At 30.3% G+C, this 18,110-nt stretch overlaps 1 protein-coding gene across 3 annotated transcripts in view; it reads left to right on the top strand.

Annotated features, from left to right (window-relative positions):
• LOC143252841 (zinc finger protein 395-like) overlaps window positions 1-11,708 on the top strand; it is a 63,996-nt gene extending 52,288 nt beyond the window's left edge. For 2 of the 3 annotated variants that reach the window (XM_076505606.1, XM_076505603.1), the window contains exons 4-7: window positions 3,971-4,065; window positions 4,799-5,039; window positions 5,531-5,632; window positions 6,505-11,708. In XM_076505606.1, coding sequence (XP_076361721.1) covers window positions 3,971-4,065; window positions 4,799-5,039; window positions 5,531-5,632; window positions 6,505-6,690 — 624 coding nt within the window. In that variant the 3' untranslated portion in view covers window positions 6,691-11,708. The remainder of the gene's footprint in view (window positions 1-3,970; window positions 4,066-4,798; window positions 5,040-5,530; window positions 5,633-6,504) is intronic. The other variant, XM_076505604.1, reaches the window with a different exon arrangement.
• The last annotated feature ends 6,402 nt before the right edge of the window (window positions 11,709-18,110 follow it).

Genomic DNA, 18,110 nt, shown 5'->3' with positions numbered 1-18,110 from the left:
CGTTTTGCTTGATTTTTTTGATCAGCCATAAATAAATGTGGTCAAGAAGAAACATTTTCTACTAGTAGAAAAGGTGCAACTATTTGACAGTACTGATTCTAAGAATCATGTTAAAAATTACAGAACACCTTTAGTTTTGGGATTAGATTCAATCGAAATAATATTGGATATCATAAAAATAGTTTTTTCTTTGATAATTTTTTTTATTCATTGAAAATTACATTTAAGAATGTTAAAAAACAATATTGGGTATACAAGACTGTTTTGTGTAAGAGGTATTATTTAGTTCATTTAGAGATCAAATATTTAATGATTATTTGTTTTTCACAACAAAAGCTCAAAAAATAATTATTTGAAAGGTATGAGTTATGATAAATATTGTTATAACTCAGTAAAAGTCATACGTTGTGTGTAATTTGACGTTTCCATTTCTCTCATTGTCTTAAGTGAGTATTCATTCATCATAGTGTCTCGTGGTTTGTAGAAAGTTTAAGGTCTGTTTCACAGTGCTGTTGTAATAAGAGAAAAAAGAGAATAAATTGTCTTGTCAAAGGGTTTTCTAAAGTAATTGAACCTGCCTGTGTGGACTTTTGACAAGGAGAGAGAATTATTTAGTGTTAGATAGAACTTTGATAGCCAATAGTGAAGTGAATTTTTGTAAAGAGAGTAAAATAAGATTATGTACTGAAAATACATTCAGGCTATGTTCAAACTTTCACCCTGTTTTGTTTTCTTTTTAACTATTGCTTGACTTGTTGAGAATTTTGTGTATGTTCTCAGCTTCACACTTTAAGAACCAACAATAATCTTCCTTCAAAGCAGTATTCCATAGTCTCTGATATCACTTCCATTGTAGAAATATCTTGGTGGAAGCACTCACTGCACTGAGATGATTTGGAAAAAGTCTAAAGAGGAATGTAATATGCATCTTTACTGACATCTTAGGCCTCTTTTTCCTTTAGTTCCCCATCATATCATCAATCATCACAGCATGGTTTTGATCTCTTTGATTTTGACAACTTATTTGAATGATTTCAAGTTACCAAGTTCTTTCTTATTAAGTACTGTTTCAAAGTCATCATCCTGAATATGTGACCCAATAAAAATACTTCCTGTAATTTTTGTTTCACTGATTTTTAGAAATTTGTCAGACATATATCTGAAACTATTACCATCTTTGTTCATTCCTTTTACAGAGTTATTCATAAGTCTTAGGTTAATATGAAGTAAAGGCAGCAACACATTTTAAGGGTTCCCTGAAGGATTATACTCAATTTTGTTTCAGTGGTATCTAATTTTCTTTCACTGACCATTTATTCATTTCTAAATGATTTTTATCATCTCAGCTGTCCCAGTCACACACAAAACAGTAATCTTGATTTTCCCCATTCAACAGGCCTATCAGGAGTGGTAAAAACACATGCTCCACCTATGGTGATCATATTTGATGGCTTCAAGTATAATCTGCATGGTTTGATAAGTTTCATCCCCTGCTGGGACAGCCCTAAGTCTTCAGATTTACAATGCTAAAATCAGGGATTTGATTCCTCTTGGTGGACACAGCAAATAGCCCAACGTGGCTGTGCTATAAGAAAAACACGCACTTGATAAGTTTTTTTCATGTTCACTGCCAAAGATATCATCTGTACTTTGGGTGTTGAGGACTGACCCTTTTTTAAAGATAAGAATTTTTGAGCTGACCAGCCAAATTATAATCTGTGCAGTATCATAAAATAACTGTGGATGTGTTATAAGAGTGACAATCTTCCATTAGCCATGAATGGCTGGTAATTGGGTGCTGTTGGCTGGCTACCCATACAAATACTGTATTTTGGTAATGTGAATATGTTATAAGAACTATGGTCAAATCACATTCTTTGGTCTCAAAGAAATAGTTTAAGAGTTATCAAATTGTATATCCACCTTCCTTTGACTATTACTTCAACATTATGGACAACTAGGGCAGATAGCCTTCATGTAGCTTTGCAGAAAATCCAACAAATTAAAATAAATAAACAACACTTGCATTTGTGCAATTTTCAGACATTACTTTTAACTTATGGATTATGAGCATCCATGCTCTACCCAAATACTTGCCAGATTTTTTTCTCTCTGAGTCTTTTTGTCGTTAACAGCTGATCTTCATCAGCAGCTTCATCCACTGATTTGTTTTTTTTATTTTCATGACCCCAAAAAAAAAAAAAAAAACACCTCTACTCACTTAATCCTTAACTTGTGGGGTAAAATATCTGTAGGTCAAAATAACCCAGTTGTAATAAATTTCAAAAATATTATCTGTAAAATACAGTGGGGATAGAATGGCCCATAAGTTACAAACAAACAACTACAAAAGAAAGAAAGAACTGTAACAGCATATCTTTACTCAACATTCAAGAATTAAATGAGGATAAAGTCCAGAAAACATCAAATAGAGAGCAGCACTAGCTGAGTTGCAGTATCAACATGAAAGATCAATGTGTATCATTCTGACCCTACCCTACCAGCTAAAGGGTAACTGTATACTGTAACTCCTTGATTATCTTTCAACTTGTACTCTTGAGACAATTGTTTCACTATGAGTTTACTTCCTTATCTCTTCAACTATCCTCATATTTTTAATCTAGGTTTGAATATGTTAGAAAAACTGTGCATCACTTTAGAATTTTCTGGGGGATCTGTGCCACTCACCTAACAGACAAATTACATTAAAAATACAGCTTACAACAAGTTTATAATAGGGCAGTGATATCTATGCCTAACCTTGTCATAAAACTATTACTTCCACTTTTATAATTATTTCAGATTTTCAGTGTATCCCTATTTTTGTTTCATTAAATAAAAGTACACAGTGGCTTGAAATGTTCTATTCTCACAAACAAGTTAGAAGTGATTTGTTGTAGTAAGACTGCATTTATATAGAAACAAGCTCAGTTTATAAATGAACTGTTCATGGATAATAAAAAAATTACAGTTCTTTTCTTCAATGTTACAAAAATAGTTGCTTTTTGGATAGTGAGATTATGCAATGAAAAGTGAAACTCATCATTCTAAGTTGCAGTTTTAGAAGAAATATTCATAAAAAATTAAAACTGGATTATAAGGTGAAGCACATAGTTAAAACATGTTTACAGTTGAATTAGAAAGAGAAAGAAATGATATATTTTTCTTCCCCATGAGTAAAGTGTAGAATGCTTGCTTATTATTTTATCCTTCATGCTGCAGCCTTTACATGCAGTATTGAAGCAGCTGATATTGATTTGATAACCCTACAAGTAGCATGGAGAGTTTAGTAGTATCCAACCTACTTCTAAGTCACAAGGTTATAAATTTACTCCATAAATATAGGCAGTGTAAGGGGAAAGATTAAGTTCTTTCTTATGGCAGATCTACTTTAGAATCCAATAATAAATAATGATATTTCAATTGAAGATTATTAGACAACAAATGAGCTTATTATTAAATAATATTATGTCTATATGTTTAGAAGCACTATTATAGTTTGGAGTACTCTACTAATTTGGTATTGAAACTGTGGCATATGAAAAAATTCTAATTTTGTATTAATACCCACCATGAACAAACCAGAAACTACTGTTAATGGTAGTTAATTTTTATGTTTTTAATTTGTTTTAATAAATATTATCTGATCATAGAAATTTTGAGAGATACTATAGTGCATTCATATTATATTTTTATGACAATAAAATTGTTTTGTTTTTGAAGCAGGATATTAAATCATTCATATGTGTATGCGCTACACTAAGTTGTATAAAGCTTGAGTTGAGTATGATTTTTATGCAGGATAATGTGTATAAATTGCTTTTGGGAATTTTATGATATCCCATATAAACAAATAGTATAAGAAAACAAACAACTTTGTTATATTTGAATTTTATAGATATTTATGAGAGACAGAAGATTAATGAATCTAAGAAGTAATGTTAAATTTTACAATATTTTGTTTTTCTAGAAACAACTTGTGTTTCAGTGTACTTGGCCGGGATGTAGACGGCAATATGACACATGTAAAGATATAGAAAAACATGTTCGTACCCTACATTTAAGGTAATGGTGGTATATTAGTTGGTTTCGTCACTACCTTTAGTAGTAGTAATGGTAATAATAATAGGGATGAAATGATAATGTTTAAATTAAAATAATATTTATTAATATTTATCATGGTTGAAGTAATTTGAAATTAACATTAAAATACATCTTCTTAATAATGAATTTCCTTATAATGATATTTTAAAAATATTTCATCAGACTTTATTATTCAATGTGATTTTATTTTATAAAAGTTTGAAAATCTTATTTTACATTCTACATAGTGCTACCTATCATTAACAAACCAGAAACTACTAGTAATGGTAGTTAATTTTTGTATTTTTAATTTGTTTCAATAAAAAGTAATAATAATAGCAAAGCCAGTTAGGCAGCTGCATATAATACAGAGTTAAATTCTTATATAAACTACCAAGGCATACTTTTAATCCTTAGCATTATTTATCATTTGACACTGGACATAATTATTTGTGTTGCAATTAATGTGTGACTAAAAATGTGCTTAAAAGTGTCAATTTGTATTGCTATGCTTGGCTTAATAAATCAATGATAAAATAAAATGCATCAAGTACAATACTAATATTATTTTTAAATTTACATATTGCTAACCCTTGAAAGTGACAGAAAATATAATTTATACATTTTCTCTTAAATGAAAAAAATGGAAGACTTTTAAATAATCAATCTCTTATCCTTGCTGCAATTTCAATAAAAATTTTCATTAAAATATAAGGCAATACAAACAACAGGGAATAGAATTGAATGATCATGAGGAGGAGTTTTACTATACGGAGATTGAGAAAGAAATTGATGTGGAGAACCAGTTATCACCATCACCTAGTTCAGAAACTAATGGAATTGAAGGGCTAATATCTCCATTACCCACTATTTACACATCTATGGCTCCTACTCTTAGTCATTTAGATATGGTGAAACCTCCTGAAGAAAATCCAGAATTTAAATGTCAGCAAGAGGTAGGTTCATAGTCACAGTTTGTAAACCTATCAGTTACTGACTATAAACTTAAGAGGTGTTAGAATTATTTTACTGTTTTCTGAAATAGCTTAAATCTGATTTTTTTTCCTTAACAAAGAATTAACAAATGAGATATTTATGTGATAATTTCTTGAATTGATTTCTTTCTGTCGATTGAAACTAATTCAATAAAATCACACATGCATCTATTACTATATAATATTTTGCAAATAAACTGCCGTGTTTTGGCATATTTCACTTATGTAAGCAAGTTTCAGGAGAAATGTTCACAATTTTGCATGTGTGTGTGTAACTTTCTGTACTAGTGAACTACCAGTATAAATTCTGAAAATCACTTTCAGAAATGTTTGTAGTGATGAATAACAGTGTATTCTAATGTAATTGAGCTGTAGTTTCTAGGATTATCTAGTGTGTGTGTGTGTGTGTGTGTATATATCACATATTAAGTAATGCATTTTTGTTTATTCAGCAGTGTTCAAAGTCAAGCCCTATCAATATCCCTCAAGGACAGACATCAGTCATTCAGTGGTATCCACACCATTCATATGCTGCAAGCCTTCCAAATACTATGGTGAGAAAGTTCATGAATTCATACACGCATATACAAATCCTTTGCTTTGATATCCTTATTTATTTCATAATAGAGAATGAGACTAACTTTGAAGAGCAGTTTTTAACTATAGTACCATTCATATTTAACTTTATACTTTACCTAGCATTCTACCAACTGGTAAAATACTATTTAATCATTATTTTAGTTGTGTTTGTATGCCACCCAAAGTGTTGACAACACAATTATTTTACCAAAGAATTTCAACAAACAAAGCTGTATATTGAGGAAACTTGTTCATTAAAAATTTTCAATTGTTTATCAGTCTGACAAAAGTAGGTTCATTTTAATGTTGCTAAGTTTTTAACAAATAAAATTTTCTATTCTTGAGAAGAAAAAAAACTAATAAACTGCTAGTCTTAATTAATTTTTTGTAAAATCTTTCATTTAATTTGAACTGATTTTCAATAAATTAGTTCATGCTAAATGTTAAACTTGCAGTACTGTGTAATTTGTAAGTTTGCTTAAATAAAGAATTATTATGTTGTGTTAATTTGAGTTGTTGGAAAAAAAAGATTTCTTGCTAAGAATATCTAGACAGTTAACCCTGTAGTTTAATTGGTAGGACAACAGTTGCCTAGTATAGAAGGATTGCAGGAGACCAAGAAAGTGTCTCAACTATTGGGCTAAAACTTTAATTTCAGTTAGTAGAGTACTCAGCTAACATGTGAAAGGTCTGGGTTCAATTCTGCTAAACAAAAACAAAAAAACATATATATGTTTCACATTCCAAAAATGAAATGGGTTTAAATTTGAAGCCACATTATCAAATGACACATTATCTGTTGTCATAACTGAATCATATTTAGTTTGTTTTTTATAAAAATTTTCAGGTTTCAACTCCTAAGTACATACGTCTAAGCCCCAAATCTCTTTCCACATCACCCAAGTGCTTGCCACAACTACGAAAACTACGATCAGAAAGTCGAAAATGTCGTAAAGTTTATGGCATGGAGAACAAAGACATGTGGTGCACCCAGTGTAAATGGAAGAAAGCTTGTACCAGATTTGTGGACTAAATGAGATTACTTAGGAAGTGCAGTTGGAGAGAATTAATGAAACATTCTTTATTACAGTGACTTGTATAGCCCAACTATATAGATATACAGATCAATACTTACCATTGAGATTTATTATCACACTTGAGTACAAACTTGTAATGTTAAGGCATGTTGTTTACCAGAATATATTGGAAAGACAGATTACATTGTGTAACACAAATTTTGTTCCTGGATAGTATATGTTATTTCTTAATTGCTTATGTTGTAAAGGTACAGAAAATGGCCATTATTCCTTTAAAATTTGCTTTTGTGACCTGGGTAATGAAATTTAGAAATTAACCTATTTTCCATGTAAAAACAGGCAAATTTGTGCATTTTCATATACATAAGGTCTGAATTAAAACAACATATGAATCAAGATTTATATGTATTTGTACTAAATGTTTAGAAGTGAGTAGTTTTTGAGATTTGCAACTGTAATGTAAATCACTTTCATGTATTAGCCCCCAAATATAGTCTCCCATCATGTTTTTGTTATGCACTCCCCAGGTCACAAAAGCAAAGTTTGAGGAGAAAAATAGGTCTTTTTCATTTACTTTAGGCATAAGCAATTGGGAAATAACACTTTCTACCTAGGAACAAGAAAAAGTAAAAATTTTGTTACATACTGTTATTATTAAACTAATAATCAGTTTCACTGATCAAATTGGAAATTTTGGCACAAGAAATGTAAATTTGCATCTTTTCATTTTTCTCACTTTAACAACTAATAACTATATCTTTGTTTGTTTGTTTTTTAAAGAAAATATTATATGTCACATCATTGTTCTTCGTTTCTTTAAGTTTTACAAAACTAGCATAACTGACTGCCATAATAAATGTTGCTCAAAAACATAATATTCAGGCTAGTGTAAGCAATATCTTTATTAGAAACTGACAGGGACTACATATATTTAAAACGTTTATTAGATATTAACTTCATAAGTAATTAGTTTCCATATCTTGTATGCCATATCTTGCCCAAATGTAATAAAGGTAATTCATGCTACAAATAGATTTAATTAGATGTGAGGCTAAGTCTCATCAAGCAGCTAGCTTATTCGATTAAATTTGTCTGTACCTTTGTAAAATAGGAGAAAACTAGTTTTTAACACACACATCCAGGACATAATACTGTCAGCTCTGACTTAGATTATTATACCCATAAAGTTATATATACACCATAAAGAAACATTTTTAAAAATTTTATTTGTTTCACCTTTTTACTGTAGTGTTTTAAATATTTCACATAAATTATTATTTTTTAAACTAAGTTACAAAAGAAAAATTGATAATTTTATGTAATAATATAAAATGAATGATTTTTTAGGTATGTTCATTTTCTTTTACAGTTCATTAGTTACCCAAAACTTAAATAAACCAAATATTCTTTAAGACATATGGCTTTTGAACAGCAAAACAATAATGTAAATACTAAATATAGATATACCAATTGGTTTCATATAATTGCAGTATTTATGAATTTTATTTGTGTTGGGGGAACCTATTCCACACTGGCATGTAACTGTAATGATGCTACAGTATTTGTTAAATTTTATATGACATTAACTTGGACAAGCCCATATTTATACAAGATTACAAGTTCTGATGTATGATCAGTCACATGATATTGTCAGAGATTCTACTGTTTATCTTCTTTTCAAAACCTTATATTTTAAAGAAGGCTCAGTGTGTGTCTTTTTCTCTAATTAGGTATGTTTCACAAGAGTTAACTTTGTAATTTCATAGCTTATGTGACATTTACTAGGGAAAGTTCATTGTTTCATGACATTTTTTGGCAAAACTTTAAAGCGATAGATTATGTCCTGTCCTATTTTGAGAGCTTTGTCATCATTTTATGAAGATTGAGTTTGTCCATTATTTTTAAATTTTATTAATCTATTTTTGAATATTATTTAGCCCCTCTTTCTTTACTTTTCAACTGTGAAAATAATCTTACTGAAAAATGGGTTATATATTCTCCTTATTGTGAATTAAGTTTTTTAGTCATTAAGAGCACAGTCTCAACCTACAGAGTGAGGTTATCATTTATTACATTTAACTTTTAATTTCTGATTAACTGTCAATAGAAAGATCATTTTTACATTGTAATGCTAAACTTGTTCTCAAAAAATGGAAACATCCTATTGTTTGTTTAAATAAGTCTCAGCTATTGTAGCAATAACAGATAAAAATCTGTTTTATTAAATTTGCTCCATGGGCATTTTATAAACTTATTTTTGAAAATGTTATTTTTATTGTTAGAAGAATGTGAAACAAGTTTTTTGCACCTGCAGAAGGTTTTCGTAACATTTTTGGATTTTAATGTATTTTGATACATATTACCAGTCTGTCTACATGTAAATTTATCAGTATAATATGCTAGTAGCTTGGTACTAATATTGAAATAATTTAACATTATGTTAATTTTGTATCATATTTTAAGATTTTTATACAATATTAATATTTGATTTCATTTTGAATCCACCTGTGAAAAAGTCACTTCCTATTATAGTCCTAAAATTTTTTGTAACTATCTATGACTAATGTTTTATTGAGGCTTCTTTTTAATTATAAAAATTTCTGTTGGTTAATGTGGATCTTCACAAAAATTGGAATTATGTAAGCTTCCTATTAAACAGTAGGGAGTTTTAATCATAATGGTGGGTATCAAAAAACACATAAGTTAGTTGTTTGAATTATGATTTTCATTTACTGCAAATCTTTTCAATGCAGAAAAATGTTTTATTTTGTTATTGTAATAAGTATGAAGGAACTAATTTGTAGTGGTTGAATATCAGAATCTTCCAAGTAAACAAACATATTTCCAAATTTAGGTGTTATATGTATAAAATTCTTAATATCATGTTGCTAAAACATCATTCAGCAATTTTTGTCATGATGAGAATTTTTAAACTTCTGAAAATGCCATGGGTTTTATTCTGTTGCAAGATTTAAGCTGATTTCCTTTCATTACAGAAGGACCTTATATTCACATTAAGAAGATAATTTGTGCCTTAATCATTTACCTCAGGAGAAAGCTGTATATAAGTATTTGTAAATCCTTAAAGCAAAAGGTGAACATCTAAGAAATAGACTTTACAGATAAGAGTATATCTTCATAAAAGTTTCATAGTATTTTGGTTTTTTTTACTGAATAAGTCATGAATTATCACTTTTCCATCACACTGTGATATTAAGAAAATAGTTTGATACTGTATGTTTTATAGCTCTTTTTAATGAGTTAATTTTAAAGTGAAATACAAGTGTTAGTTCTGATGGAAGATACTAAACACTACCAAAAATAGATTTTGTATAAACAGATGTGAATCAATTTAAAATAGATATCACCATTAAAATATGTGACAACATAATGTCAATTTTGAAGTTCATTTTGTATATGTTACAAAAAAAATTGTTGTGGTTGTACATCTTGTAGTCCTGTACTTGATAAAGTATCTTTATAACATCTCTGTTGTCTCTCCTAATCGTGCATTGTTCTCTCCAGAAAAAAAATAAAATAAATTTTAGAATTTTTTGCAGAAAACCTTTATCTTTATATCCTTTTGTAGGTAGTAGCTATGGTTATAAATATTTTTTGCCACATAATTTACATTATTGTCGTAGTCTTGATAGAAATATGACTTTAGTCATAGAGTGAACAAAACACAGAATGTGACTTGAAGTGTGTTGGTTAAATTAAATATGTTTCTACTTAGTGCTTGTTTGATATATAAAATAGCTGTTTTATAAATGTGTTACTTGTAATGTGTTCTTTATTCAGAAGTTGAATTGTATTAAATTGGGGTTGGTAGGGTTTCAAAAAGTGTTTTGACTACATTATGTTTTTCATAATATTGCATTCATTGTTTCTCTTACTGTTTAGAGATTGTATTTGTAACAAATAGATGTTTAAAACACAATTAAAATGACCAGATAGAATGACAGACTAGAATGTGAATTAGATACTGTTTTCACACTTATAAGAAATGGTACAGTTTGCTTTTGTTAAAAAATAATTATCAGAATTTATTACAAGCACTTATTTTCTTGCTGAAATCATGTTTCAGTTTCATAATCTTTATTATCTAAGGATGTAAAACATTTTTGCTACAGATATACTATGTCAACGAATTATTTTATGCTTTTTTTTAACTGTAACAATGTTTAGTTACTTAGGTCTTATTTGAGATTGGTGAGTAAATCCATTACTTGTTATAATAATTTTTAAAATTCTTGTATTTTATTTGGTTGAATATGATAATTAATATTTAACTACCATACCTAATGACTTTCAAAAAGAGACAAAATCCTCTTGTTGACATTGTAAATTTTCAAATTTATGAGGTTATGACACTTAAATTTCCATTTGTGCTAACATAATAGAAGTTACTATTGAGTCTTATTTAAATGAATATACTAGTTAAAAACATTTGTTATCACTTGATATACTAATGCTAAGAATCACCCCAAAAAAAGAGCAAGTACTCTTCCAAGTGGTAGAGTTTTAGTCAATCTGAGGTAAAAGGGCACAGGAGAAAATGCTAAGATTTATTTTGGGCTGTTTTTAGCATTAGTAAATGATTTTAAGTTGTTTTTTATGTGATCAACAGTACTATCACTTGCATAGATTAGTCTCAAAATATATATAAGCTTTTTATAAGTATATTTTATTTCAATGTTGTCTATATTTTCATTGTATTTTGTGTAAGAAATGTGTAAATATATATATTCACTTCCAAATCTCATTTATGTATAAAATTTTAAAGTTTATGCATCTAAGGATTTTATGTGTTATAAATGCAAAATTTAATGTACTAGCAATTTGTATGGTAGTAAAGACAAGGCAGTGTAAATTCTTTTAATGTTTGTATGTTAAGAAACGATTTATGGTATTATTTCCACGGTGTAAAAACCCTGTTACTGTGTGTTATTTCATGACTGTTTTGTATGTTACAATACAAATACCATTTAATAAAAACTGTTTTTACCATTCTGAATCTTACTGGATATTATGTGTTTTTTATCCTTAGTCTCTGTTTAGTAAAACACTAAATTTTGAAAAGACATAGTTTTGTAAATAATTATTAAAATATAATATAAATAGTTGGTTATCAATCAAGAGGATGTTCAATGTGAGGAAAATACTTTTGATTTTTTGTTTCTTGGTGGGGATAAGTTATGATTCAACACTAGTAAACATCAAAAAGTGATGAAAAATAATAAGGGGTCATTGGAAAAGTGCTCAAGTGTTCTACCACTTTAGTAGGCTTATACCCAAGGCTTTAGGGGCATTTAGTCTTAATTTAACTATGCAAGTTCTTTTATTTACCCATCACATTTAACTATACCTTGAATGTTTTCTTACTATATTCATCATTTAATTAAGCATTTTATTTCACCAACATAAAGAGGTACAGTCATTCTCATAAGATTTATGTATTTAAATTCAGGATTGCATTTTTATGTAACTTTAATTCTACTGAAAAATTCAATTGCACAACCTGGTGTTAGGTGATTGAAAACATAGTTGGAAAAGCAAAGTATTACACAGACTTGATTTAATGCTTATGTGTGAGAGATGAGAAATTACATTGTGTTACTTACCTCTGGTTTGGGAATTTTAAGAATAACCACAGTTAGTTTGTTTGTTTAAAGTTAAGCACAAATCTACACAATTTGCTATCCATGCTCTGCCACCACAGGTACCAAAACCAGGTTTCTAGCAATGTGAGTCTGCAGATGTACTGCTGTGCCACTAGAGGCCAACAATTAGTTAATTACATTTATACAATTTCTCTACACTACTTGCTCCCTAACACTTGTAATACTAACTACCATTAACTTCTTAATATATAATGTTAGAAATACAAAACCCTATAGCCTGAGCACTTTCAAAAGATGGACCTTTCTTTCAAAAGTGGTCAAGTAACAAAGTTTAATATTTCTGTCTTAAAATGAATTTTTTGAACTTATTTTCCTTACATCATGGTTGGAAATAATTGTGAACATAGTGATTAAAATGGGTATAAAAATGCTAATACTATGGGGTTGCTTGTATTCTGTTAAATGAAAATTAACTGTGACACAATATGGTTTGCTATGTACTGATAGTATTGTAACTTGTTCCATTGTTGGGTGGGTTCTTTTGAATGTTTTGGAAGAAATAATCCAAAGTCGAATCCACTAATGATAAGTTAATTGTTTCAATAACATTTGTTATAGGTTATGTTCATTTTGACAAAATTATAGGCCTAAGTTCATTAACAGTGCTTCATTAGAAATTACAGTACTAATGTATGCCTAAGTCATAAATAAAACTTACTAAGTTGATTACTGAGGAACAAACACTGAAACTCTCATTATTGTCACTGAAAACTCATTGACTTTTCATTTACTGTCTTCTTCACTTAGTCTTATTGTATATATTATTATATAATATATATTATTTATAATGTATTCTTATTTCTTCATACAACACAAAACTAAATTTTTAATTTTCATAATATTAATTGATATTGTCATGCACTCTCAAGCAAACAAACATCAAAAAGATATATATAGTTTACAATAGTGTCTTTTTCCTAATGCATAAATAAAACAATATACTAAACTATTTGTTCACCAAGTATTTTTGATGGTTATCTTTTTCCAGTGGCTAAAGTATACAAATGTGATGTCCCTTTTGTCACTTGTTATCCTATCAGTGGATAATGTTTCCCTAGATATGTGGTTGAGCAAATGCACTGGTGACTCTATCCTTGGTGATCCTTTGCCAAAAGAAACCCTGGGCTCTCTCAGGTTGACTGTCAATTAGTAACGACATTTACATTCTCTTCCCAAAATTAGTAATATTGGTGTGTTGCCTGTAATGTCATGTACTGCTACATTATAACTCATAATTAGCAGATGAAGAGCTTTATCCTACATTTTCTTATATTCACCCACATTCACTAATAGGCATGGCTGTATCTCTCTTCCATGCCATTGGAAGATGAATGAAGGTGTGTTATCTTAACCATTTTGAATCCAAGGGTATAACAAATCTCCATAAACAAGGTTGAATCAAAGTTCCATCCCTAATATAATTGAAACTCCTTAGGCACTTCAAAATCGTGAAACTAATTTATTGATGAGTTTTTTTTAAATAGGTTATGAATGGCATATCCTTTTGGTCATTTAGTAAAGTAGTTCATCACAATTATGATGTATTTATTCTCACTCTTACTCTGTTGCAAAGAACCAAACATATCAGTGGTAACTCTTTTAAAGTGGTGTTCCAACACAATATTGCTGTAGCTACCCATCTGTTTTATTTTAAAGAATGTTTTGCTCATGACATAGTTCACATACTTTACATACATTTTGTACAAATTCCTTCACTCTATCCCAAAACAGTGATCTCTTACCCTTTTCACTGCCTTCTTAACATTTGTGTTTCCAGCTAGTCAAAGGTTGTGGAGTGCTTTTGGAATCATGATGTTGTGTAAGTACCAAGTGTAGTTGTTTCTGTCCACTGAGATTTTCCCATTTCTAACATAACAACTACCTTTGCTGATATAATGAACCCCACTGTGCCCAGTAAATATTTCGTCTTTGTGCTGTATGAAGAAATTGTTTGCCATGGAGGCCTCTTTGTACTATTTTTGATCCACTGAATAATTGGTTTCAACTTATATTTTTTGCATGAGCATCTTTCACTTCATTGTTGTACCACATTAGTTCTTCATAATCAATTGTATATGTTGAATGTTTTACTATACTTTTGTACTTTAGATTGGTAGCCTGCACTGTTTTGTACTTTCCCCTTCTCAATTTTTTACACTCTTTGTTAAGGCATGGTCTTTAAGATAATACATGTACAATGTTAAAGTAAGATTTGTTGGTCCTCTGATTTAGTTGGACTCGAATGCTCATACTTAAGATATTGTGTCCTTGGTGTATTAACAGCTGTTGATTCCAAACAGTTTCAATGTAATGATCATGTTCCCATATTTATAAAAGTTATCTTTTCCTTTGGAAAAAGTTCTATTCCCTACAGGCTTATGTCTGCAGTTCCTAGTAATATAATATAGTAGTGTAACTTTAAACACTGTGATGTGAATTATCCTTTCTTCTGGTAACTAGTTGTCTAACTAATCCTTTGATTTATTCTAGACTGACATCAGTTAAGCTGATGTTTCAGTGATAAAGGATCTAATAATCCATTAACTTCTAGATGGTGCTTTTAGTATCTTACCCGTGATGGGTTCCAGTTCATTGCCAAGTGGATGTACACTTACCTTCTTTCATCTTGATTCTTATATCTTTCTCTTATAGCATCTATAACTTGGTCACAAGCCAAAATATCCATGTTTTCATACGAAGCATCCAGCGAAGGTAAGTTTAAACCTTTTTAAATCTTCTGCAATTTTGGCTTAGGTCTGATCTCTCTTCTATATATACTCTGCTACGTAAATTTGCTTTGGGTACTTCCCTCTGGGGCCTAGCATGGTCAAACGCGTAAGGCGTGCAACTCGTAATCCGAGGGTCGCGGGCTCGCGCCCGTATCGCGCTAAACATGCTCGCCCTCCCAGCCGTGGGGGCGTATAATGTGACGGTCAATCCCACTATTCGTTAATAAAAGAGTAGCCCAAGAGTTGGCGGTGGGTGGTGATGACTAGCTGCCTTCCCTCTAGTCTTACACTGCTAAATTAGGGACGGCTAGCACAGATAGCCCTCGAGTAGCTTTGTGCGAAATTCCAAAAACAAACAAACAAAACTTCCCTCTGGTGTGCCACTCCAAGCTTATTACATTAGATGGCTACAACACTCATTTGTTGTTACAGCTTTTAGTTGGAAGGTTACTTAATGTCTTTAAATCTGGTCTTTTTAAATGAACAGTAAGATGAATAGTTTCTTCTCAACCATTCTACGCATTCACTTTGTAAATTAATATGAAATGAGCCTGACATGCTTTCCGTGGTATCTCTCGGTCATACTCGTTGGTATCTCAACTGTTGTTGTTGAACTGACCAATTAAATTCTAAAACTGGATTTGGTAACCTCGTGGATGGAGTAGTCCAAGGTCCTGCAGTTACAGGTGGCAACAAATGTAGACCAAAGAGATTTTCCTATTCCATGTTTAATAATAAATAGCATTTTAAGTTGTAACTGTTTGGTGGATGCAGAAAGAGGTGTAGTGGCTTGATCCTTGTACCTACCAGTTGTTATTTTAAAAGTTTTATTCTGTCATTGATTTATTTTATCTTTACAGCGTTTTCGTACTTCTTTATTCTTCTTCATGTTATATATCTTTACATTTCCAACAGTTTCATCTATCTTGTCCTTAATCAGGTATATTTTGCTTTCAATTCTTATATAAATATTACGACTCTTTCAGTTATATATCTTAATCCCCGTCTCTTACGTTCAAATTAAAAAAAAAAAATCCTAGCACGTTATTCCAATTTTTTGTTTCTTTTTTTTGACCTTCCATTAATTGTTTCATCATTTTTAACAAAGTTTGATCTCTTTTCTCGCCCTGGTTGTCATCTGAAAGTTTAGTAAATGTTTTATTTTTTGTCATCTAAATAATTTCACTTCTGACAATAGAATTGTAACTGTTCTATTGTTTGGTGAGCTCTTTTGTTATATTGGGTTAAAATAATGCCTAGTCCAGTCCATATAATGATAACATATGAAAACGAATATGTTTATTTATTCAATGTTGGCTACAGGCTACATTCATTTTGACGTAAGGCCACTTTCAATGTTTCAAAAGAAACCGCATTACCAATATACATCTAACTCACAAATAAAACTCACTAAATTATTGGGGAACAGATGCATTAAGAAGACTAAACTGAATCACTTATATTAACTTATTGAATACTTGACAATTCTTAATTTTTATAAACTTTCCTGATACTGCACCATATGCCAATTAGCAAATATCTAATAATGTGATTGGCTTTTATTCCAATAATTGGACAGTGCCTACTATAAACGATGATAATGGTTCATAATAGGGATCGCATGGGAATTTGCCCAAAACTCTAATAGAACATTCTGACAAAAACACTTTAAAAAGCTGACTTACTCTTGAAATAACAGTCTAAACGTTAATTGTTCAATAGCTAAGACCATCCAAACTTTGGTAATAAGCAAAATAAGTGATTTCATAATTGTAGACAAAATCAAAATTTGTTCACTGTTTCATATTATTATTTCACAAGCCTACAGTAAATTCAATTCGTATTTTGCACCAAAACCTAGACAAGTATATTATAGGAAGCATCAAGAACGCCCATGACTTTAAAAGTTGGTTTACGTGGTTATAGATACAGTCATGTGAAAAAGTTTTAATTGTTTGGTTATATTCCTATAATCTCTTAGTTTTGTTAAAATTGAGATTAAATATCTATATATCCAAAAATTTTACAAAAATACACAGCCTTTCATAGAGTGTCCTAACTTTTTCACATGACTGTACATAATAGATGTGATGTTCTTCTGAGCAGCTGCTTCTGTACTTGAGCATGTTTACTCGGAACCACGTATTTCAGAAAATAATGACTTTGAAAGACACGAACCCTTACATAAAGCGATGTTTTAAACGTATTTGTTTTATTTTAAAAAAATAGTTTTCTAATGGTACATTTTTTATGCACTTGGCGGAGGTTGTGGCTTACTCCAAGGATATATTTGCCCATTGATGTGTATTAAAAAAGCGAACGCACAAGATAATTACAAATCGAGAGTTTAAAATCTACAAGTGGGGATCGCAAAAAAAAAAAAATGCAAACAAGGCTAGAGATCTACGTCTGAAAGTTCGCTCAAACTACAAATTCCTATTATCAGTCTACTAAAAATGATTGCAGGTGATAAATACTGTAGTGTAGGATTGCAAGGGAATTTTGGGAAAGAAAAAAAAAAAGAGATAATAGTTTTAAATTTTATTCGTCCTCCTTAATTCTATCGTGCTACGAAACTTTCTAAGTTATTCATAATCCGCCACCTAAAACTTCGGTGTTTTTCAAGCGCGTGTATCAGTAAGAAACTACAACTCGTACATTTTCTAGTATATCAACTGAAAACTGCTACCGCGAATGGTTCCATATTTTGCCGTTGCATGTCGCTACACGAGTTTTATATCTATACGTGAAATTCCGTGAATGTATTTCAGTAGATATATTGATTCCAGCCCTCGAAAAAGGACGGTATCTTAGCATCGGTAATTTGTTGACATTCTTTACACTAAATTTAATCAAAAGTTAAACATGTAAAAGAAACTAACTGGCATAACTAATAACGTACTCGACCTGCTCACGACTCACCAACTGTTCAACCCTCTTTATCACATCCACTATGAAGAACACCTCATCGAGTCACTCGCGCTTCAACCAGTTTGACGCCAA

This window comes from Tachypleus tridentatus, chromosome 6, assembly GCF_004210375.1.
Source record: "Tachypleus tridentatus isolate NWPU-2018 chromosome 6, ASM421037v1, whole genome shotgun sequence".
Classification (NCBI taxonomy): domain Eukaryota; kingdom Metazoa; phylum Arthropoda; class Merostomata; order Xiphosura; family Limulidae; genus Tachypleus; species Tachypleus tridentatus.
This window is presented reverse-complemented; position numbering and strand designations above follow the sequence as displayed.